Source organism: Hyla sarda, chromosome 5 (genome assembly GCF_029499605.1).
Source record: "Hyla sarda isolate aHylSar1 chromosome 5, aHylSar1.hap1, whole genome shotgun sequence".
Classification (NCBI taxonomy): Eukaryota; Metazoa; Chordata; class Amphibia; order Anura; family Hylidae; genus Hyla; species Hyla sarda.
The window spans coordinates 148,692,022-148,716,626 of record NC_079193.1 but is presented as its reverse complement, the minus strand read 5'-3'; the positions used below and the strand labels follow the sequence as shown (position 1 = coordinate 148,716,626).

The following is a 24,605-nucleotide window of genomic DNA, read 5'->3' as shown; positions in this document are numbered from 1 at the left end:
CAGGTGTATCAGTTCAGCCCACAAACGGGTGACTACTCAGTCCATTTGAAGTGGTTTGTTCTGGATGCCATGACTGTTCATGTAATGATAACACAGCTTGTCTGGACATTAGCTGGTGTCACGGTATTTTGTCTGTAATACACGCGAATGACTTTCTCAAAGCTTGTCACTGTATAGTTTGATTGTTCTCAATGTTTACTCAATGTCGTAGTCTTCATTGCCCACCACATAAGTTTTATGATTTTACACAGTCATTTCACAGTCATTTCAACCAAACATTTGATAGCCTTTGATTAGATTCTGAATATATGTGTAAATCTAATTATTTACTGAAAATTTACTTTAACTTTAAAGTCTTGGCCTCTAGGTGTCTCACTTGCCTGCAATCTGTTCATGGGCTATTAGGCTCATTCCATTGATAGTAACCAAGAGACCAGAATGAAACACAGGAAGTGGGGCAGGACTTATCTAGTGTTAGGCAGGAGGAAGAGTCTGGACTGTGTCTATGCAAACTGAGCCTGTCTCCATCCTCAAGAGGATTGACACTGTCCCTGAATCCTCTCATCTCTGACCACCCATAAAGTTCTGGCCCGCTGTCCCTTGTATAGCTACTTACTACTGTATGTACAGTGCTGTGCCCTAACCGTAATCCCTACTCCCATCTCTGTTGTACCCTTCATTAGCATCATTACAGTACTTAGTGTAACCCCTTCCTTGCTGTGATGCACTATGCAAAACCAGTGCATCCATAACCACTCCCTCCACATGCCATCTATAGTAGTGTACTGTAAATCATCCCACAGCACAGTGCTAGCCTGTTGACTCCAGTGCATTTGACCAGCACTATGTCATGGCATAGCAGTAATTGCATTGTGCTGTAATTGGCAAATCAACTAAGGGAAAGTAAGTCCCTGTGTGTGTACTATTAGCAAACAACCCAGGTCTGGTTCAAAGGTTTCCAGTAGGGATGTCCTGATACCAATACTAGTATCTGTATCGGGGCAGATACCAAGTATTTGCATGGTATCGGGGACTCGTCTAATGTCCCCGATACCAAATCGGATACCTGGTGGAGTGCTCTGCTGCCCCATTCTTTGGTCCGCATCATGGGGTCTTATGGAGGAGCATGTGACACACACGTCACACCTCCTCCACTGCGCCCAGTGTAACGCTACGGAGGAAGCAGAGTGACGTGTATGTCACATGCTCCTCCATAAGATGCCATGATGCGGACGGCAGAATGGGGCAGCAGCAGTCATGAGTATTGAGAACACCCAACTGCCGCATGTAAGCAACTACAACGGGGGGGGGGGGGGGCCTGCTGGCTACAAAGAGGGGGGGGGGGTCCTGCTGCTACAAGGGGGGCTGCTGTCTACAAGGAGAGGGTTGCAGTCTACAGGGGGGCTGCTACTAATGTCTGCAGGGGGGCTGCTGTCTACAGGGGGCTTCTGCTAATGTCTGCAACTATCTATACTACCTACTATTAAAGGCAATCTTACAGCAGAGTCACCTGCACTAACTTCAATTTATAGGTAGATAGTGCCGGTTACCTGGTTTCTTCCGCTGCTCACCACGTAAACGTCAGCGCAATTGCTCCGGAGACATCAATCTCACCACCAATGCAAATTCCCTGTTCTGTCCAATGGAGAAGAGAGAAATGTTGGCTCATACTACAGCAGCCACCTCCATTGCACATTGCAGCGCCAGAAACCGGGTCACCCTGATGTCAGATTCCCTTTAAAATAAAAGTACTTGTACTTGGTATAGGCAAGTACTAGAATTAAAGTATCGGTACTCGTATTGGTATCGGGACATCCCTAGTTTCCAGTGTTATCACATTCTGTGTACAGTGCTGTGGTGTATGTTAGTGCTTTATAATGGGTAAGAAAAAAATCAAGCAAGCCTTGAATTTATATTTCAGCTATTTAAAGGAAAACTGTCACTTGTTTTCTCCCGCACTATCCACAAGTACTGGTGGATAGTGCAGGAGACGTTGATTAAAATGAGCCCTACCTTGTCCAGACTGTTCCGCCGCTCTCCCGCAATTGTAATTTTATCATCTGTTGTAATCTTCCTGTAACTGGCACGGGCGGGGCTTCGGTGCTTAACTGGCAGTGACGTCAGCGCCGCTTATGAATATTCATCCCTCCAGTTAGGAGCGGCAAAGAGAGGGAGAACTGGAGGGAGGGGGGACTACTATTCATAAGTGGCGCTGACGTCAGTGCCAGTTAAGCGCCGAAGCCCCACCTATGCCAGTTACAGGAAGATTTCAACAGATAATAAAACTACAATTGTGGGAGAACGGCGGCGCAGATCCGTACAAGGTAGGGCTGATTTTAATCAGCGTCTCCCGCACTATCCACCAGTACCTGTGGATAGTGCGGGAGAAAACAAGTGACAGTTTTCCTTTAAGTAACCATATTATATATTTTAAAAAAAGCTTTTTTTTCTCGTCAAGGAATACACTGTTGGGGTACACAGGCGGAGTACCTGCAGAATTTCTGCAGCAAATACTCTGTGGAGAATCCACAGCAAACTTTGCTACCATTAACTTCAATGGGTCAGATTTGCAGATTTTCCTTCGGACCCATTGAAGTCAATGGTAGCAAATTAAGCTGCTGTTTTTCCGCAGCAAATACGCAATATAGGTAATTTGCCCGTGTGAACTTACCCTTAAACCAGACTGCCTGTTGGGTATTGTACAATAATGGCTGAATTATAATGTAATAAACTAACTATTTCAGCCACCTATGATTGCCATTAAGGGTATATTCACATTGGAAGGATGTTTTGCTAAATTTTCTTAGTGGACAATTTTGAGAAATGTCATCCAGAGGCTGCACTATGTTAATTGTTTAACATACGGTTTGCGGATTTATTGTGCATTATGTCAGTTGACTTCAATGGGTGAAGTCAAAATTTGCAATAAATTTACAAGCAATGTGTTGTGCATTTTGCTATGGATACACAAAAAAAGGGGATATACTAAAGTGCAGTGCACACCTATCAGTAACAACAATATTCTGTATAAAATATTAATCTTTATTAGCAAATGATATACAAAAATATATGGATGCAAAAACATGCAGTACAACTAAAAACTATTAAAATTGCTCCAACCAGAGCAACCTCCTACAAAAACAAGAGGGGAGGATATAACCACCCTCAAGAGGGCACATGTACATAAATAATAGTAGGCAGATAATACTGCTCATTCCATCCAAAACCCCAATCTCATGTGTAAACTATATATGTGGCAGAAACAGCAGTTACCTAGCGTACACAATCAAGTTACACAGTATAATGCTGCCCTATACTTTATACACAGGCTGAACTGGCTACCCTACAGAACATACGTATAACAATGAATGTAAAACATGCGAACCAGTGCAGGGTACCGAACAAAGGATTAGATGGATGCAGGTATAAACAGGTCACAACATGTGCCCCCACACAGACCCCACATGTTCTGCCGCTGTTAGGATGGGTTCACACCACGTTTCTGCAATACAGTTCCCGTATCAGGTTTATGATGAAAAACGGATTCCTCAAAGCCGGACTAAACTGTATCAAAATGTGTGTACAAATTTTAACCCATATATGGTTTGAAAAACGTCCGGTTGCATCAGTTTTTTAAGGAAAAAAAGTATCCATTTTTAACTTTCGACGTGCACTGCGCATGTGCATAGTCAAGAACCGTATGGTCCAACCAGATGGAACAGTACGCACATACAGTTTTCAATACGGTTTTCAATTTGAAAAGTGTACGGGAACTGTATTGCAGAAACGTAGTGTGAACCCAGTCTTGGGCAACTTCCTCAACTTCACCCCAAAAATGTTATTTGCCATGTTGGGAATTGAGATTGTTAGCACAAACAGAATGTATGGTTATTGTACACTATAAGGGGGAGATTTCTCGAAACCTGTGGAGAGACAGAGTTGCACATAGCAACCAATCAGCTTGCATCTTTAATTTTTCAGAGGCCTTGTTAAGAATGTAAGAAGCAATCTGATTGGTTGCTATGGTCAACTTTGCCTCTTCACAGGCTTTGATAAATCTTTCCCTCAAGTCCTAGAGGATTTTTGTCTTTGTTTATCAATTGGCCAGATGTAGAAGAATGTACCAACCATTTGTATATTTATGCATCAGAATGTATTTTTTATGGCAAAATTAGTATATTGACTCACTACCATCCTAAAAGCATTATTATACATTTTAAGTGTTTTAAGAATTTCTGTGATCTTGCATGAGTACTGCTTGCACTGTTACCAATCTATAGGTGGGACAAAAGTGCCAGGATATGCTGTGTGTGCATGTATGTTGGCATTTTTTCTGCCATGTCTCCTCCTCCCCCCCAATCTTCTATAGAGAACCTTGATTCACATGGTGAGTCACATGGCTTGTTATGAGAAAAATACAAGGGATAATACACTAAATAAAAAACACCTGTACTAATACACACTTTTTGCAAAAAAAAAAAAAAAACTGAAAAACTGCATCATGAAGGAGAAAAATAAGGGGACAGTTTTTTGTGGCTTATTTTGACCTGAAAAAAAGTCACCAAATAAGTTGTCTGTTCGTAGCCTTATGAATCTAAAATTAATCAATATTTACACAATATTTGGCTGTTTGTCTAATCAATAATCTGGATTTTGCTTCTTAAAAAAACTGATCTTCCCTTTCTTTCCCAGTCTCTTGTCTCTAGATGCACAAATAAAGCTTTTCTTTAACTGATTAATTTGATTTGCCTAATTTACGCATGCTAAGTCCTTGTGTTTTTGTTTTTTATTTTTTTAATTTTTTTTAGACTTGAAACAGTTGAAGGCATGTAAGTGGTCTTTTTAAATTTTCCAAAATCACATACTTCTGTTTGTGTATCAGTTTTGACTTTAAATGTTCTGCTATAGGTAAAAGGCAATACATGGGACTGTTTTTTTTTCCTATAACAAACACATTTAAACACATTCAGATAGAAGATTACAGCATTTTGTTACAGTTAAAGGGGTACTCTGCCCACAGACATCTTATCCCCTGTCCAAAGGATAGGAGATAAGATGTCTGATCACGGGGGGTCCCGCCACTATGACCCCCGCCATCTCCATGCAGCACCCGTGCTGCATCTGGCATTCTAAACAGTGAAGTGACCTCCGCGATTAGACATCTTATCCCCTATACTTTGGATAGGGGGATAAGATGTCTGTGGGCGGAGTACTCCTTTAAATGCTTGATGATTTTCTTTTTCTATGTACTGTTAATGTTTAGCCTTCTGAAGCCATACAGGCTCCATACATATGGTTTTGACATGTGCAGCTAAAAAATCTTCTGATGTAGATTGTGGCAGATCTATAGTGATGAACTGAGTAAACATAGTCTACTTATTACTACTTTGGTCAGTTACACCACAGTATACATTTTATTTGTCAGACAGAATTGCATAGTTAACCACAAATAAGATGTATACTGTGGTGAGCAAACAAAATCTTTGGACTGTTAATGTCAGAGCACCTTTTACTGATGTATACATGTGCCATATAGCACTTTTCTAATTTAAGTTGCAGATGATACGAGTTGCTTCATTCTACAGATGAAAGGTTCTGGAACTGGAATGTGAGATGTAGACATGTTTGTGACATTTGTTAGAATTGCAACATGCATTGCTAACCCAGTGGTATCTGTTTCCATAGACTTTTTATGTAGCAAAACCCCTGTAAGAGGACTTTTGGCCCCTTCTAGTTTTTCCAATGGCCATGTGTAGAGGAACTTTCCTATCATTTTTATATTTATGCACCAGTTATATGTATACTGATTAGAAAAGTCATAAATATATATATTTTTGTTTTATGCTATTTTTTACTTAATGTGACTGGCTCAGGCTGTTTTCCAGCACTTGTTTGTATAGTGACCCCAGTAGTAACACTGTCATCAATAACCCTTCATTCATCTCATAATTTTTCTATTCCATTGTTTGTTTGGTTTTTTTATCCTTCCATTTAACACATTGTCTGCATTTTTTGTCTGTTTTTGGCTTGTGCTGCTTTGAACATCCTGAGTTTGTCCTTATATTCTAGGAGCCCTCTAGCTCAGATGGAAGAAGAAAGAAGGGAACATGTGGCAAAGATGAAGAAAATGGAGATGGAAATGGAACAGGTCTTTGAGATGAAGGTTAAGGAAAAAGTTCAGAAGCTCAAGGATTCTGAAGCAGAAGTAGGAACCTCTTATAAATACACACACACACACACACACACACACACACACACACACACACACACACATACACACACACATACACACACACATACACACACACACACACACACACACATACACACACACATACACACACACACACACACACACACACACATACACACATACACACATACACACATACACACATACACACATACACACACATATATATATATATATATATATATATATATATATATATATATATATATATAAAATTTCATGCATTTGCCTTTTAGTTGGTGGGAGACAGTCTTATCTAAGAGTGGATGGATGAGCCAGTATATTTTTTTTTATTACACTTTTAATATGGAAAGTTACTTCTAATGGAAATAGTTGCCATTAGAGCAGATACGCAGTTGTCAGCAGCCTTTCCCAGCCCATCAGAATACACTGACAGTTTTTCTGCCAGTGCCAGCTTATTCCAGACATTACAGTACAGATTCATAGTGCATTGGTGACACTTACTATACTGGACCCTGCAGACTTACTGTTACTTTAATGGTTGTTGTAAAGAAATGTACCGTAATTGCTATCAGAATTGCTATGTTAGGATCAGTAGGCTTGATGCTGTGTTATGTTCTTATAGCTCCAGCGACGTCACGAACAGATGAAAAAGAATCTTGAGGCTCAGCACAAAGAGTTGGAAGAGAAGAGGCGTCAGTTTGAGGAGGAGAAGCAGAACTGGGAAACTCAGCAACGCCTACTGGAACAGCAGAATTCTTCTAGGTACTGAGCACCAAACTTTGCATTTTTAAAGCAGTGAGATTGTATGTATTTCGTTTGCATGCTCTATTTCTGAGGAACACTTTTCACAGTATTGTTTAAAAAGTGCGTGACCCATCCTAGTATAGAGGAGAATAGAAAACAAAGAAAGGCTTCCAGTTACCTCTCTGGTGCCAGGATCTGGTCTCTTGTTTAATAATAAAAAATAAATAAAAAATGTAAAACAGGTAAGCGCAGACTTTCCAAATACAGGGTAAAGACAGCATTTTATTTGACAAAGCACATGGAACATCTTGTCATAGGGATAAAGCTATAACGGGAATATACAGTTTCAGTGTATAAATTATTGTTACCATAGTAACAAACTGAACAAGGTAAAATAGTACCACCTCAAAATAGGCTTATACATCAGTCCACAGATCCAGGATGACAGTAATTTCAGCATTAAACCCCACATTAAAAGCAATATATTGTATTTTTTAAATTTCATAGTAGTGAAAACCCTTTTTGTAAATTTGTTTGCTGACCCAAAATAGTAGAATGTGAAATGGCTTAAAAAAGGACTGTATTTATTAAGGTTGTTTACCTCTGTACACACAGTAGCTGAGTAAGGGAAAAGGCCTTTCCTACATAATGAGGGAGATTTACCAAAACCTATCCAGAGGAAAAGTTGCTGAGCTACCCATAGCAACCAATCAGATTGCTTCTTTCATTTTTGAAGGAGATCTGTTTGGTTGCTACAGGCAACTCAGCAACTGTCCTCTGGACAGGTTTTGGTAAATCTCCCCCGATGTGTAAGTGACACATGGGAACAAATGGGGAGATCAATCAAAACCTGTGCAAAGGAAATAACCAGTTACCCATAGCAACCAATCCAATTGCTTCTTTCATTTTTCAGAGGCCTTTAAAAAAAAAAGCAATTTGGTTGCTATAGGCAACTGGTCAGCTTTTCCTCTGCACAGATTTTTTTTTAAATCTCCCCAAAAGGCTCTACAGGTCGCCCCTTCTGAGGCCTTTGAAATGTATAAATATCAGAAGCTGAATGAGCTGAGGTTTAGTCCTGCTATATGTGATGCTAGTTTTCTAATAAATGAGAATTATGCTTGAGCAGTCAATGATCTGTAAGAGGAATATGTCTACAGAATGGTGTAATACAGTATAAGGACTATTAGAGCTAAATCCTGCCCCAAGTAGCCATATCGAATCCTAGGAGTCTTTTAGAGCCAGTTTTTATGTGCAGCCTGAATTAACTGTTACCTTGTCACTGCTTCACAATACTGGGACATTTACTGGGAGCAGGCTACTGTAGTCTATAACAGTGATTCTCAGTCTTATTGCTGAAAAATATTTCCATTTTTGGGGAACCCCACTAGTCATTCTTCCATCAAAGAAGCATAGGGCAGGTACAACATTCCATGCTTATCTAGTACAATAATTTTTCTTATATATCTTAAAAAGCATCAGTTAACTACGAGATACCACTTTTACAATAGAGAAAGCTGTGTTGTGGGGAGCCCTTACTGGAAAACACTTTATGTAATTTTTTCTCCTCCCCATTAGGACTAGAAACCTGCAGCCATCTAACAATGTATTTGCTTCTATCCCTGCTATTACATAACAGATGACAAGCTGGCATGTGGTTTACAGTAGTCCTGAGGTCAATGCCTTCACATGAGCCTACTTTGTACATAGAAGTTAGCCATTGTTGAATTATTGCCTACTAATGTGTTTACAGGGCAAAGGGGAGACCAGCTGTTTGCAGTGAGAGTATCTTGATTTATCTTCCTGTATTTTTGCAACTTTTTGGTGGTATTTGCGCAAAAAGACTAACCTTAACAGTTAAAAAAAAAAAAAAGTGTAAACCCAAAAGTGGCAAAAAATAAAATAAAATAAAAAAGAGTATGAAGTGCAGTGCATCACCAACTGTGCAACAAATATACACACAAAAACAGCTATAGTTGATTATTTATGCACCTAATTATTTCCTTCTGTTTCTTTTAGAACCCTGGAGAAAAATAAGAAGAAAGGGAAGATCTTTTAAGACATTTGTTGACCACCATACTCTCTATCAGTTGCCAACTTGCCAGCACAGACATCAGTGTTTATCAAAGCCATTCTGCCACCTTTGAAACCAGTTGCATCCATTAATGTTGGATTAAACGGCATGACCTTTTTTTTTTTTTTAAATATTATTATTGATCTTAGTGGAGATTAAGATGCCTTGAATTGTTTGAGGGTTTTTTGTTTTGTTTTGCATACTTGGAGAACTATACGCTGCAAGTAAACTGCTCCCTTTTTCCTCCCTCTTTCTTTTTTTTTAACTGATGTCTTCATTTTAAAATCAAGAAAACGCATTTTACTTTTATTCACATGTGGTCTGGTGGCTGGTAGCAGAATATTCCACAATACAAGGACTCTGGCTTAACAATGAAGATAAACGCCATACTTTTGTTGCATCTTCTAACTCCCGCACATGTAATAGAGAATTTCCATGTATACGGTTTCTTGTCAATTACCTTATCTCCCCCATCCTACTTTTGACACTTCCATTGTTTATGATACACATGGGAATTATAGGCTTACAGTGCACAGTTTGCTTTTCTCTTCTTTCATTTCTTTCCCCAAGAACCAAACTCTTTGAGTGGGGAATACCTAGAATATATGCTTTTCCATTTAATACCTTCTTTCCAGGAGACTCTACTTACTGCTTCCCTTTTGTAATAACATTTACTTTAGATATTATTTCTGAGAATGGGCCCTACTGATTTACAGTATATCTTATTTCTTCGCGGTAGGAGTCAGTGAGTAAAACCTTTATATATTTTTGTTTATTTTTACTTTCTGCCTCTTTAAATACTTCCCTATGTTTTGTGGTAATGCAGCAGGAATGATGCATTTATAGGTCATTTCTATAGAAAAATAACAAATATTCTGTTCCTACCCTATTGTGCAGTCTATTTTTATGTTTTGCTAGATATGGGAATAATGGCCTCACAAGGAGAGGAACATCACAGTTTTGCATTTAGCTGTATTCATATACTGCATTCTGTATTATTATTTTTCTTTATTTTTTTTCCTTTTTTTTTTTTGTTTGTATTGTACAAAGTCACATAATAAACAATGTTGTGATGTAATACTGCAAGTACTTGATCGTTCCTTTTACTTTGTCTTTACAGTATTTGTACTGTATAAGAATGTGTAGAGGTGGCTACAGGATTGGTGATAAGTATTTAATCAGCAGGGTTCAACACATGGGATTCCCAGCAGTCATGAGAAGAGGGGTCCCTTTCCTTCTGTATGGGCAAGAATTTACTCAATATGGAACAACAAAGAAAAAAAGGGGGCTCAGCCTAATATGTAAAGCGGGGTGCTACAATGATATACAAAACATACTACAGAAAATCCAAGAACAAAGATGATACCATACAAATGTGCACACCCAAAATGAGATAAGATAAATCAACAAATTTTATTGCAGAACAATTACAAAAAGACACAGACATTCAAAAACACTTAAAAGTCTCAATACAGAGCCACCCTACAAGACAGTGGGAAGCCAATATGGCCCCCTTCTGGACTACCGTACTGTATACAATGAAATAGATGACCCACTCTCAAAACAGGGAACCACTAAGATGAATAAAGTGCCTATGCACACACGGTAAACAATACAAAACTGCGCCGCTGAGGGAGTTGCCATGTAAGCAATGGAACGCACAGGGACTTAGTGGACACCATAACCCTGAACACCATCTTGATATTTGACTTAACCCTCTCTTCTATTGCTGGTATCTGCTGCTTAAAGGCAGCATTACTTCATCTCACTTTATGCATATACTTTTTTCCTTATGTCACTTTGATATGGTTTGATTTGCTTGTCACTCAGTAATTGTTTTATTTTTTGTATTGTTTACCATATGTGTGTATAGGCACTTTATTCATCTTAGTGGTTCCTTGTTCTGATGGTGGGTCATCTTTTTCATTGTATATGGTACAGTAGGTCAGGAGGGGGCCATATTGGCTTCCCCCTGTCTTGTAGGGTGGCTCTGAGCCTTTTAAGTGTTTTTAAATGTCTGTGTCTTTTGTAATTGTTCTGCAACAAAATTATTTGATTTATCTTCTCATTTTGGGTGTGCACATTTGTATGGTATATTCTTTGTTCTTGGATTTTCTTTACTCAATATGGGACTGCTAAGCTTTGTATTCAGCTATCTCTGTTAGTCCTATTGAGATTGAATGATTGGCAGCATGCAAGCTCAACTGCTGCTGTTCACACAGGGAACAAGAACCTCCTTTCTTACAATCTGTGGAGACCCTAAGAGTTGGACCACTGCCATAGTATATTCTGGTACCATCTCTTTCCCAGGTAAACATGCACCCAAACACAGTTGTACTAAAATGTTATTCATCAGAAAAGGCCACCACTTTTTCAGTGCTTGATGGTCCACTTCTGATGCTCATGTGCCCATTGTAGGCATTTTTTATGATAGACAGGGTCTGCAGCCACAACATTCTGTATACAGCAAGTTGAGATGCACGGTGTTCTGACATCTTTCTATAATAGCCACTGTTGTTTGATCACCGGTTGTGACCCCTTTTGGTAGTTACTAACTAATGTATCCCGGGAACACATTCCAGTTGACGTGCTTTACTGTAATGCTCGGACCCAGTCATGTATCAATCACAACCTGGCCCTTGTCAGTGGCTCAGATCCTTACACTTCCCTACTTTTTCAGCATCCAACACATCAACAAACTTACTGGTTTTAATGTGATGGCTGATCGATGTGGTGTGTGTATGTGATGAAGTATGTGATATGTGTGTTGGTTGGTTGATTGATAGGTGTGTGTGTGTGTGTGTAAAATGTAAAATAAATAAATACATATATTTTACACATATGGCAGTCATCAGCTGCTTGCACACACAAACCCCCACCTCAGGTCGTCTCAGAGCAGTCCCGACTCCACAGTGGTCGTTCATTTTCAGGCATTCAGAAGCGGCCTCCTGCTATGCCTCTCCACCTTGAATACTATTTCATTCAGTGCAAACTCAAATAGCAGTAGCATAAGTGAGGAGCCCATCATACCTGACACGTCTTCGGGTGGCAACTCGCTTTATCATATTGTTACTGACACGTCTTCCAGAGCAATATCAATTGGGGTAGCGGTAGTATAAGTGATTAGCCCATCATACCCGACACGTCTTTGGAGGGCAGATCATTTACTTGTATTGTTACTGACACGTCTTCAGAGCAATATCGACTTATGTAGTTGTAGCATAAACGACTAGCCCATCATACCCGACACGTTTTTGGGGGCAAATCGTTTACTCATATTGTTACTGACACGTTTTCAGAGCAATATCGACTATAGGTTAAAAATAGTGCTAAAAAGAAAAAAAAAAAAAAAAAAATATATATATATATATATATATATATATATATATATATATATATATATATAGTGTATGTGTGTGTGTGTATATATATATATGTAGTCTGGCATATAATAGATCATAGAAATCACTTCCCCCACCGCACAGGCTGGATACAGCACACATATTCAGTCACACGGAGGCCTTTCACTCCGATGGGAGATGTTTTCTTCACACATGTCCTTTCATCAGTAAGTGATTTTTATATGAGCGTTTTTTTTTTCTCTTCAGGGCTTAGCTCTTAGTGACGTGGCTTTTTAAGTTGGGGAGGCAGTTCCAGGTTGCCAGCCAGCATGTCCAATGCATCCGAAATTGAGGAGGCTATGTCGATTCCGGAGACTCCGGCCAGGGCTTGGACAGAGGCTGTGTCTCTTCTTATCGAGTGTGGACGATCCCTAGGGTCATGGAGGAGTTGCGCAAGAGGGGAGTACCTTTTACAGCAACCGCCAGGAAAGCTGAGCTGTACAGACTTTTGTTGGAGAATCCTCTGGCAGGCCCCAGGGTAGCCACGGTACCCGGGACTGGAGATGGCTCACAGTCCGGGCAGCTACTCCAGATGATGTGATGAGCTATGTGCTGTCATCGATGACTGGGTTTCAGGACAGACTTGAGTCATTGGAAAGGGACAGGGCTGCCGCCCAGGCAACGCCTGTTGCCGATACCGCGGTCCCCTTACCACTGGTGCAGGAGGAGGTCATCCCACCCCCGGTGCCAGTGGCGTCCACGTCAAGGGCTCTCGTCCCAGGTACGGCTTTTGAGGACTTAAGCGTGGCCCCTGAATCCTACGTCACGGCCAGCATACGCTAAGAGATCATAGAGGGCAAGGACATAAACCTGGCCACTCTGCTGATAGCATCCCGTGATGTCAATGACACCAAGACAGTGTCTTGTGGGGAAGTGGCAGTGATGTTCAAAAGCAGGGATGCTAGACTTGGCAGGAAACTCAACTTCTCCTAGTTCCTGGTTGCATTCAGCATGTATCGGGATGTGGTATGTTCAGGCTAGTTAGGTATGTCTGTTGTTACAGTCTCAATCAGGTAAGGTGCCTTCGTGAACCTTGTCAGGTGACATGACCCACACGGTCTATCAGGTAGATAGGTATTTCTTGTCATTTACCTGTCAGTTTAGTTTTTGCCTCTTAAATAGTAGGGGATTGGTGCTTGTCAGACCTGCCATGAAGTTAGCCTTTCCATGTCCAATTGAAGTAATGTCACAAGTAGGGATGGTAATGGGTATAGTTCAGTTAGTATATTTGGCAGGGAATGTTATCATTCTCGGGTCGTTTCTTTACAGATGGTCGTTACTACCACAGTTTCGAAGGTATGGTTACCACCTCTAGTAGTCACTAGTTGGTCGAGGCTACTCTTTCAGCACACTAGGTATAGTCTACTTCGGGTATGTGAGGATTAATGCTGGGTGTAGGATGTGTTATTTCAGGAATTGTATTTATCCTAGCATGGTTGCTTTTTGCCCTCTATAGGCGGTTATGGCACAATTCAGACCGCTATGCTAGGGTAAGATCTTGTTTAGGTATGTAGGCAATCTTTCCTGTCACTAGTACATGTATGGAGCCTGAGCACAAGTACCATTTTTGTTTTGATGGACCTTTTTGTGATTTTTATTTATTTAATTTTTGGTGTATGAAGTGAACAAAAATAAGCAATTCTGGACTTTCTTAGGTTTATGATACATACCTGTATGAAAAACATTAAACTTAACAAAGCGGTCAGATTTGTGCCCATAACTGTGAACGGAGGGCACGCTTTTAGAGGGCATACCCTTTAACCCCTTAAGGACCAAGGACGATCTGGAATGTCCCCGCACCCTGGGCTTTAAGGACTAAGGACGTTCCAGAACATCCTGGTGTTTCTCCGGTCTCTGCCGTGCGCCGGGTAGAGATCAAAACGGCATGTCTGCTGTAATCGTTCAGCAGGCATGCCGTGCAAATGCCGAGGGGGGTCCCTAGGGGGTTCCCCGCATGTCGGCGATCGCCGGAGATCGCTTGCAAAATCACGCAAGCGATCTTCGGTCATTCGAGTCATTCAGGTCACTTGTGACCCGATGACCCGGTAATAAATGGTGATCGGCGGTGTACAATTCACCGCCAATCACCTACCGTTGCTGGGGAGCGGTGACAATACTGTTTCTATTACTGTTATTACACTTTTTACACCAAGCACCACACACTACATACTTGTCCCCTCCCCCCCCCAGCCACCGTAGAAAAAAGGCGATGGCCCGCCGGGCATTTTCGGCAGCGAAGGCTTACCCTTTTTTAGCCTCCGACTCCGCCAGTGAGGACTAGGAAGATCCTACGTTTTTGTGTTCTTCCTCGCCCTCCTCATCTAGTAGTGATGATGAGTCCCCTGTACGGCGGCGGAGACGCCGCCAGGCGAGGCCACGCACCCCCCATGGGAGTGACCCAGTGGCCGACACTAGTACGAATGGCAATGCTGCTCGTAATAGGAGTCCGGCCCCCCAGACAAGTGCACCGGAGCCCCCTTCCTGTGACCCTGTCTGAAGCCCCCCAGAGGGTTATCAGCCACGGATTCCTTAGTTTGTTGGCGACTCAGGAATCCGGATTGACCATGCTGGCTTCACTGATCTGGACTTTTTAAAGTTTTTTTTCAGTGACAGCCTGGAGCAAACAAACTTGTATGGTGGAGCAAACAAACTTGTATGCCCAGCAGTTCATTGCCCACCACCCCGATTCGCTTTTGGCCAGGCCCAATGAATGGCGCGCCATTGATGCAGCGGAAATGAGGACATTTTGGGGCCTCACGCTGCATATGGGCCTGGACAAAAAACCAAGTGCTCATCATTACTGGAGCGGGGACATCCTCTATCAGACCCTGCTTTACAGTATGCCGATGACACGGAGGCGGTTCGAGGCCATTCGGAAATGCCTGCATTATGCAGATAATGTGGCATGTCCGCCCCGAGGTGATCCCGCCCATCACCGGCTTGACAAAGTGAGGCCGGTCATTGATCACTTTGGGGCCAAATTTTTGGAGGCCTACGTACCGCTCAGGGACCTCTCGGTAGATGAGTCTCTCATCAGTTTTAAGGGGAGACTCATCTTCCGCCAGTATATTCCCTCGAAGCGGGCGCGGTATGGCGTGAAACTCTACAAACTTTGCGAGAGTACCTCTGGGTACACTTGCTAGTTTAGAGTATATGAGGGATGAGATTCCCGTATTGAACCCCCAGAATGTCCCCCCACTCTGGTGTTAGCGGGAAACTCGTTTGGGACCTTGTGCACCCATTGCTGGATAAGGGTTTCCACGTGTACGTAGATAACTTTTATACCAGCATCCCTCTGTTCAAATCCCTTTCCGCCAGATCCATGTCCGCTTGTGGGACCGTGCGGAAGAACCAGAGAGGCCTCCCTCTAAATTTTGCTAAGACACCTATCCCCAAGGGTGAGTCCTGTGCCCTCACCCATGATAACCTGTTGTTGGGGAAGTATAAGGATAAGAGGGATGTCCTTATGCTCACCACTATTCATGGGAACGACAGCACCCCTGTCCCTGTGCGAGGTACTGTGGGACCGGTCCTCCAGCCCGATTGTATTCTGGAATACAATCGGTATATGGGGGGAGTTGATCTCTCAGATCAAGTCCTCAAGCCATACAACGCCATGCGGAAAACACGGGCATGGTACAAAAAAGTTGCGGTCTACTTGGTACAGGTTGACATGTACAACGCTTTTGTACTATCCCAGTACGCTGGCAACACAGGGACATTCCTCCAGTACCAAGAAGAAGTCCTAAGGTTCCTGATCTTTGCTGACCGGGAAAGATCAAGCCGGACTTCCCAAGGGTCTGGAGTTATAGGCGCCAGGATCGTCCCAGGCCAACACTTTCCAGGTGAGGTCCCCCCCCCCCCCCCTCAGTGGAAAGCAGGGACGATCCCAGAAAAAATGCAGTGTGTGTTACAGGAAGGGGAGACGGAGGGACACCACCATTCAGTGTGACATTTGCCCAGATAATCCGGGCCTCTGCATAGGCTGCTTCAGGGAGTATCACACTTCCATGGAGCCCTAAATTTTCCCTTTTTATTTGAATTTTCCATAATTTGACCAATGTACCAAGTCCAGAGTGCATTCCAAAATATATCCCCCATAAATCACTAAATTGCCCAAAAAACCTTAAAAAAAAAAAAAAAAAACCTGATAAGACCTCTGGGGGTGTTTTGTCAAAAATGGGTCATAGTTCACTGAGTCACTATCATCGGGGACTTTTTATGTTGCCTCAAATGTGCAGCGCTCTCTCTCCACCTGAGCGGGTGCGCATTTGAGGCAACAGGTTAGGGACGGCCACACACATCACATTCCCAGAATGATGATTCAGAGCATAGGGTTTGGGGCGGGCATATTTTTTTAGTTTTGGCTATGCTCTGGGTCATCATTCTGGGAACATATCCTGTTTTATTATGTTTTATAATTTTCTGTCCCACTGTACCCATATTACGGGCCTCTGTACCCCACCTGTCTACCCCAGTTACGGCCCGTTGTTCCCCATAGTGTTCCCCTATTTTAGGGCTCAGTGCTCCCCCCATTAACGCTCCTTGAGGGGGGGGTCCCACATCCTGGCTCCATATCAAGCTCAAGCTCCCTGACTGCGCTCCCACTCAAGCAAGACCTGCTGTGCACCCGCCAAGCCTAAATCATCAAAAAATAAGGTATGTCCTTACTCCAAAGAAATTTATTTACAAACTGTCTTTTCTGCTATTAACCCTTGTAAAAATGTAACATTTTGGGGGAAACATTTTAGTGAAAAAATATTTTTTTTTTTTACATATGCAAAAGTTGTGAAACCCCTGTGGGGTATTAAGGCTTACTTTACCCCTTGTTACATTCCTCAAGGGGTCTAGTTTCCAAAATGCTATGCCATGTGGGGGGTATTTTGCTGTCCTGGCACCATAGGGGCTTCCTAAATGCGACATGTCCCCCCCATTTCAGCAAAGTTTGCAAATGTGACTCCTTCTCTTCTGAGCATTGTAGTTCACCCGTAGTGCATTTGAAGTCCACTTATGGGGTACCTCCATACTCAGAAGAGATGGGGTTACAAATTTTGGGAGTCTTTTCTACTATTAACCCTTGCAAAAATGTGAAATTTGTGGGGAAACCCACATTTTAGTGGAAAAAAAAAATTTTTTTTTACATATGCAAAAGTCGTGAAACCCCTTGTAAAAATGTAAAATTTTTGGGAAACCAAGCATTTTAGGTAAAAAATTTTTTTTGAACATATGCAAGAGTCGTGAAACCCCTGTGGGGTATTAAGGTTCACTTTACCCCTTGTTACGTTCCCCAAGGAGTCTAGTTTCCAAAATATAATGCCATGTGGGTTTTTTTTTTTTGCTATCCTGGCACCATAGGGGCTTCCTAAATGCGGCATACCCCCAGAGCAAAATTTGCTTCCAAAAAGCCAAATGTGACTACTCCTCTTCTGAGACCTGTAGAGCGCCAGCAGAGCACTTTTCACCCCCACATGGGGTGTTTTCTGAATCGGGAGAAATTGGGCTTCAAATTTTGGGGGGTATTTTCTGCTATTACCCTTTTTAAAAATGTAAAATTTTTGGGAAAACAAGCATTTTATTCTATTTGCAAAAGTCATGAAACACCTGTGGGGTATTAAGGCTCACTTAATTCCTTGTTACGTTCCCCGATGGGTCTAGTTTCCAAAAGGGTATGCCATATGTTTTTATTTTATTTTAATTTTTTTGCTGTTTTGGCACCCTAGGGGCTTCCTAAAGGTGACATGCCCCCCAAAAGCCATTTCAGAAAAATGTTCTCTCCAAAATCCCACTGTCGCTCCTTCCCTTCTGAGCCCTCTACTGCGCCCGCCGAACAATTTACATAGACATATTAGGTATGTGCTTACTCAAATTTTCTCCTTTTACCCCTTGCAAAAATTGGGTCTACAAGAACATGCAAGTGTAAAAAATTAAGATTTTGAATTTTCTCTTTCACTTTGCTGCTATTCCTGTGAAACACCTAAAGGGTTAAAACACTTATAGAATGTCATTTTGAATACTTTGGGGGGTGTAGTTTTTATAATGGGTCATTTATGGGGTATTTCTAATATGAAGACCCTTCAAATCAACTTCAAAATTGAACTGGTCACTGAAAAATAGTGAGTTTGAAAATTTTGTAAAAAATTTGAAAATTGCTGCTGAACTTTGAAGCCCTCTGGTGTCTTCCAAAAGTAAAAACTCATCAATTTTATGATGCAAACATAAAGTAGACACATTGTATATGTGATCAAAAAAAATTTATTTTGAATATCCATTTTCCTTACAAGCAGAGAGCTTCAAAGTTAGAAAAATGCAAAATTTTCATTTTTTTCATCAAATTTTGGGATTTTTCACCATGAAAGGATGCAAGTTGCCACAAAATTTTACCACTATGTTAAAGTAGAATATGCCACGAAAAAACTATCTCTGAATCAGAATGATAACTAAAAGCATTCCAGAGTTATTAATGTTTAAAGTGACAGTGGTCAGATGTTCAAAAAAAGCTCTGGTCCTAAGGTGTAAAATGGCCTGGTCTTTAAAGGGGTTAATGGATAAATGGAAAAAGAGAGGGGTCCGCAAAATGTCACATATTACACACCAGTAGGTGCAGGGACATTGTATGTCCCCGCCCCCTACACACGACTCCTTGACGCCCCGTCTAGATGTGCCGAGGGGGCAGAAGATACTCACACCCCTCCCACAAATACAGCCTGATAGGCTTAACACTTGTGCTTGGGGCTTCACACTCGTGATTACAACTATGCATACATACACTGATAGGATAACCTGATAGGATAAATAACAGAATTCATAATCATAAACCAATACCGCAACAACTAACACAAAACCATATTTAGACTCTAATTCAAGACAGAAAAGTAGAATCTGCGAAATAGAAGTCCTAGTGAACGCTGCCTAGTACCGAGGAGCTATGATAGTCACACCCACGACACCATAGCCGACACTAAAACTGAACCAGGCTGGCAAACTAGCTGATATATGCATCTTTAACATACTTAACTATTACATCATGGCAAGAGTGAAACCGATATATACCTGTCAGGCATAACATGAAGCTATCAAAGTCCCTGCTAGTAAGAGGCAAAAATAAACTGTTAGCAAAATAACACAATAACAAAACTACCTGACAGATCTTTCTTGATAATAACCTTATGACGTAATATCGCCTGTAACTCAAACTACACTCGAATGAGCACCTTACCTGAGGACTTAAACCATACCTTAAACTGCCAAGCTTCCAACTCAAAACTGGTCTCAGGAGTGACGTCCCGCTGCGAGTGACCGATCCCTTCACCGCCATCATGCCTGTAGACATGACAGATCTTTTTGTTTCCACCGTGCCTGTAGACGTGACAGGTATTTTCAAAACCATCGTGCCTGTAGATGTGACAAGTCTTTTTGTAACCACTGTGCCTGTAGACGTGACAGGTCTTTGCATAACCATCGTGCCTGTAGATGTGACAGCTCTTTGCTTAACCATCGAGCCCGTAGATATATGTGGTAGGTATGTTGTGTTATGATGTTGTTGCCCTTAAGACGTGTGAGGAACAACAACTACGCAATGCATCCCCTTGCAGACATGGCAGGTATGACTAGCATTCAACCGCTTATGTGTCATGATGTTATTGGTCTGAAAATGTGTCAATAACAATAAGTACACAGATCGTGCCCCTGAAAACCATGATGTCAACAACTACTAGGGTAGTGCATACCCTTGGAAAGGTTGTAAGGTAGATGCTGAGTGTAACATGCCAAGCTGATTCAAATGCTAACAATTGAGTGAGACTGACTTGGTGACGTATGTGATGCGAATGCTATCATTGCTAAGTGTAACATCTCGGCTGTAGTAATAATTAGACGGAACTTCTGCTGAAACTAACAGACATAGTGACATGACTGGAACATATGCGTGATTTCAAACATCTAACACCTGCGTGGGGTGCCAGCTATAGTAGTGTGTGTGTGTGTGTGTGTGTGTGTGTGTGTGTGTGTATATATACATTTTATGGACCTAACAAGAATATGCATGTAATTCTAACATCCATATCTATGTAAACCTATCTATACACAGTGAATGGTCTTGGACGTATGACTGATATGAATGCTGAGAACCTATGTACTGTATAAGTGCTGTGTATGACTGCACAGTGTAAACAAACATAAAATGCTATCAATACTCACAGTATGTAGTATAAATATTATGACTGTATTCCCGAAATAAACTACGCAGTTATGTATCGTATAAAAACTGAGCCTGCAAACCATATAAATGTTATGAGCATATGTACCGTATGAAACTGAGTGTATGTACCAATAAAAGCGTGAAAGTACCATAAATGATGAGCGAATATACCATATAAACGATACAAGCGAAAGTACCGTGTAAACTATGGACATGTACAAAAAGAATACTTTAGGCTCATGCACAGTATAAGACTATAATCGCATGTGCCATGTAAATGCTTTGAGCGTATGTATGACAAATGATATGGGTGTATACATAGGATAGATGTCGATCCCTGTGTATAGTAAATTCTATGAGTGTATACACAGCAAACACACCACAAGTGCACTTACAGCAAAAGCGTCACGAGTGCCCGAGGCAGCACAAACGTCAAGTGCGCATGAAAAACAAAACTCCACATGCGCAGCACAACACCTAAGAGCACATGAACACAAATGCTGTGTGCACATGAAGCACTATGAACGTATACTAGGTACGTATGAACGCAATGAACATAACCTGCAGTGAAGCTACGCACGTATGCACAACGTAAAAGCTATGACAACTGAGTTAAATAAACTACGACCGTATGCATCATATCAATGCTAAGAACTAGTGCATATCCAGTATAAGTGCTATGAACGTATATGCAGTATGAAGGGTAAGAATGCTATGAATGTACAATATAAATGCTTTGAGCATATGTACAGTACAAACTATGTACCGTAAATTGCTACGTATAGGAAATTCTATGTATAACAGAAATTACAAACGTATGTATTGTGAAATGCTACAAGTGTATGTCCAGAATAATTGACCCAAGCGTATACAGTATATATGGTACAAGTGTATGTACAGTATAACTATTAGCGTATATGTACAGTATGAAAGTTACAGGCGTAAGTAAAATAAAGCTACGAGCGTATGCATAGTATATACAGTATAAAAACAGTACAGTATTAAAAAAAGTACAGTATGAAGCTACGAGCATACGAACAGCAAAAAACTATGAGCACATGCACAGTAAAATCTACAAATGTATGCATAGTAAATGCTACGAGCGTACGTACAGTATGACAAGTACTAGTGTATGCACAGTATAAATGGTAAACGTATGTGTAGTATAATGGTATAAACAAGTACAGTATACAAACTACTAGTTTATGTACAGTATAAATGGGTACAAGCATATGTATAGTAAGAATGGTACCAGCTCATATACAGTATATGTACAGTATAAATCGTACAATGGTATGCAGGGCCAGATTAAAGCTGCCTGGAAGACGGAGCACTTCATTATGATGCCCCCCCCCCCCCCGATGGTTCCCCCACATTAGGTGCAGTATAGTTCCCCCCCATTAGGTGCAGTATAGTTCCCCCAAATTTGTTTGGCAGTATAGTTCCCCTGCATTAGGTTGTAGTTCCCCCACATTAGGTGCAGAATAAGTCCCCGCACATTATGGGTGCAGTACAGTTCCCCCACATTATGGTTGCAGTACAGTTCCTCCACATTAGGGGTGCAGTACAGTTCCACCACATTAGGGGTGCAGTACAGTTCCCCCACATTAGGGGTGCAGTACAGTTCCCCCACATTAGGGGTGCAGTACAGTTTCCCCACATTAGGGGTGCAGTATAGTTTCCCCACATTAGGGGTGCAGTATAGTTTCCCCACATTAGGGGTGCAGTATAGTTTCCCCACATTAGGGGTGTAGTATAGTTTCCCCACATTAGGTACAGTACAGTCCCCCACATTAGGTGCAGTACAGCCCCCCACATTAGGTGCAGTACAGTTTCCCCACATTAGGTGCAGTATAGTTTCCCCACATTAGGTGCAGTACAGTCCCCCACATTAGGTGTAGTACAGTTCCCCACATTGGGGTAGAGTACAGTTCCCCACATTGGGGTAGAGTACAGTTCCCCCACATTAGGTGCAGTACAGTTTCCCCACATTAGGTGCAGTACAGTTTCCCCACATTAGGTGCAGTACAGTTTCCCCACATTAGGTGCAGTACAGTTCCCCCACATTAGGTGCAGTACAGTTCCCCCACATTAGGTGCAGTACAGTTCCCCCACATTAGGTGCAGTACAGTTCCCCCCCCCCATTAGGTGCAGTACAGTTCCTCCCCATTAGGTGCAGTACAGTTCCTCCCCATTAATTGCAGTACAGTTCCCCCCCATTAGGTGCAGTACAGTTCCCCCGCATTAGGGGTGCAGTATAGTTTCCCCACATTAGGTGCAGTACAGTCCCCCACATTAGGTGCAGTACAGCCCCCCACATTAGGTGCAGTACAGCTCCCCACTTTAGGTGCAGTATAGTTTCCCCACATTAGGTGCAGTACAGTCCCCCCCCCCCCCATTAGGTGCAGTACAGTTCCTCCCCATTAGGTGCAGTACAGTTCCCCCCCTTTAGGTGCAGTACAGTTCCCCCCCATTAGTTGCAGTACAGTTCCTCCACATTAGGGGTGCAGTATAGTTTCCCCACATTAGGTGCAGTATAGTTTCCCCACATTAGGTGCAGTATAGTTCCCCCAAATTAGTTTGGCAGTATAGTTCCCCTGCATTAGGTTGTAGTTCCCCCACATTAGGTGCAGAATAAGTCCCTGCACATTATGGGTGCAGCACAGTTCCCCCACATTATGGGTGCAGTACAGTTCCTCCACATTAGGGGTGCAGTACAGTTCCCCCACATTAGGGGTGCAGTACAGTTCGCCCACATTAGGGGTGCAGTACAGTTTGCCCACATTAGGGGTGCAGTACAGTTTCCCCACATTAGGGGTGCAGTATAGTTTCCCCACATTAGGGGTGCAGTATAGTTTCCCCACATTAGGTGCAGTATAGTTTCCCCACATTAGGTACAGTATAGTTTCCCCCACATTAGGTACAATACAGTCCCCCACATTAGGTGCAGTACAGCCCCCCACATTAGGTGCAGTACAGCCCCCCACATTAGGTGCAGTACAGCCCCCCACATTAGGTGCAGTACAGTTTCCCCACATTAAGAGCAGTATAGTTTCCCCACATTAGGTGCAGTACAGTCCTCCACATTGGGGTGTAGTACAGTTCCCCACATTGGGGTAGAGTACAGTTCCCCCACATTAGGTGCAGTACAGTTTCCCCACATTAGGTGCAGTACAGTTTCCCCACATTAGGTGCAGTACAGTTCCCCCAAATTAGGTGCAGTACAGTTCCCCCAAATTAGGTGCAGTACAGTTCCCCCACATTAGGTGCAGTACAGTTCCCCCACATTAGGTGCAGTACAGTCCCCCCCCCATTAGGTGCAGTACAGTTCCTCCCCATTAGGTGCAGTACAGTTCCTCCCCATTAGGTGCAGTACAGTTCCCCCCCCCCCATTAGGTGCAGTACAGTTCCCCCACATTAGGGGTGCAGTATAGTTTCCCCACATTAGGTGCAGTATAGTTTCCCCACATTAGGTGCAGTATAGTTCCCCACATTAGGTGCAGTATAGTTCCCCACATTAGGTGCAGTATAAGTCCCCACACATTAGGTGTTCAGTACAGTTCCCCCACATTAGGTGTCAGTACAGTTTTTCCACATTAGGTGCAGTATAGTTTCCCCACATTAGGTGCAGTATAGTTTCCCCACATTAGGTGCAGTACAGTTTCCCCACATTAGGTGCAGTATAGTTCCCCCAAATTAGGTGCAGTACAGTTCCCCCAAATTAGGTGCAGTACAGTTCCCCCACATTAGGTGCAGTACAGTTCCCCCACATTAGGTGCAGTACAGTTCCCCCACATTAGGTGCAGTACAGTTCCCCCCCATTAGGTGCAGTATAGTTCCCCCACATTAGGTGCAGTACAGTTCCTCCCCAGTAGGTTCAGTACAGTTCCTCCCCAGTAGGTGCAGTACAGTTCCCCACATTAGGTTGGCAGTATAGTTCCCCACACATTAGGGGCAGTATAGTTCCTCCCCCCC

General features: G+C 42.3%; 1 protein-coding gene across 4 annotated transcripts in view; it reads left to right on the top strand.

The window, feature by feature from the left end:
* SEPTIN7 (septin 7) overlaps window positions 1–9,154 on the top strand; it is a 107,276-nt gene extending 98,122 nt beyond the window's left edge. For 3 of the 4 annotated variants that reach the window (XM_056520486.1, XM_056520485.1, XM_056520488.1), the window contains exons 11-14: window positions 4,809–4,829; window positions 6,070–6,205; window positions 6,840–6,979; window positions 8,978–9,154. In XM_056520486.1, coding sequence (XP_056376461.1) covers window positions 4,809–4,829; window positions 6,070–6,205; window positions 6,840–6,979; window positions 8,978–9,017 — 337 coding nt within the window. In that variant the 3' untranslated portion in view covers window positions 9,018–9,154. The remainder of the gene's footprint in view (window positions 1–4,808; window positions 4,830–6,069; window positions 6,206–6,839; window positions 6,980–8,977) is intronic. The other variant, XM_056520487.1, reaches the window with a different exon arrangement.
* The last annotated feature ends 15,451 nt before the right edge of the window (window positions 9,155–24,605 follow it).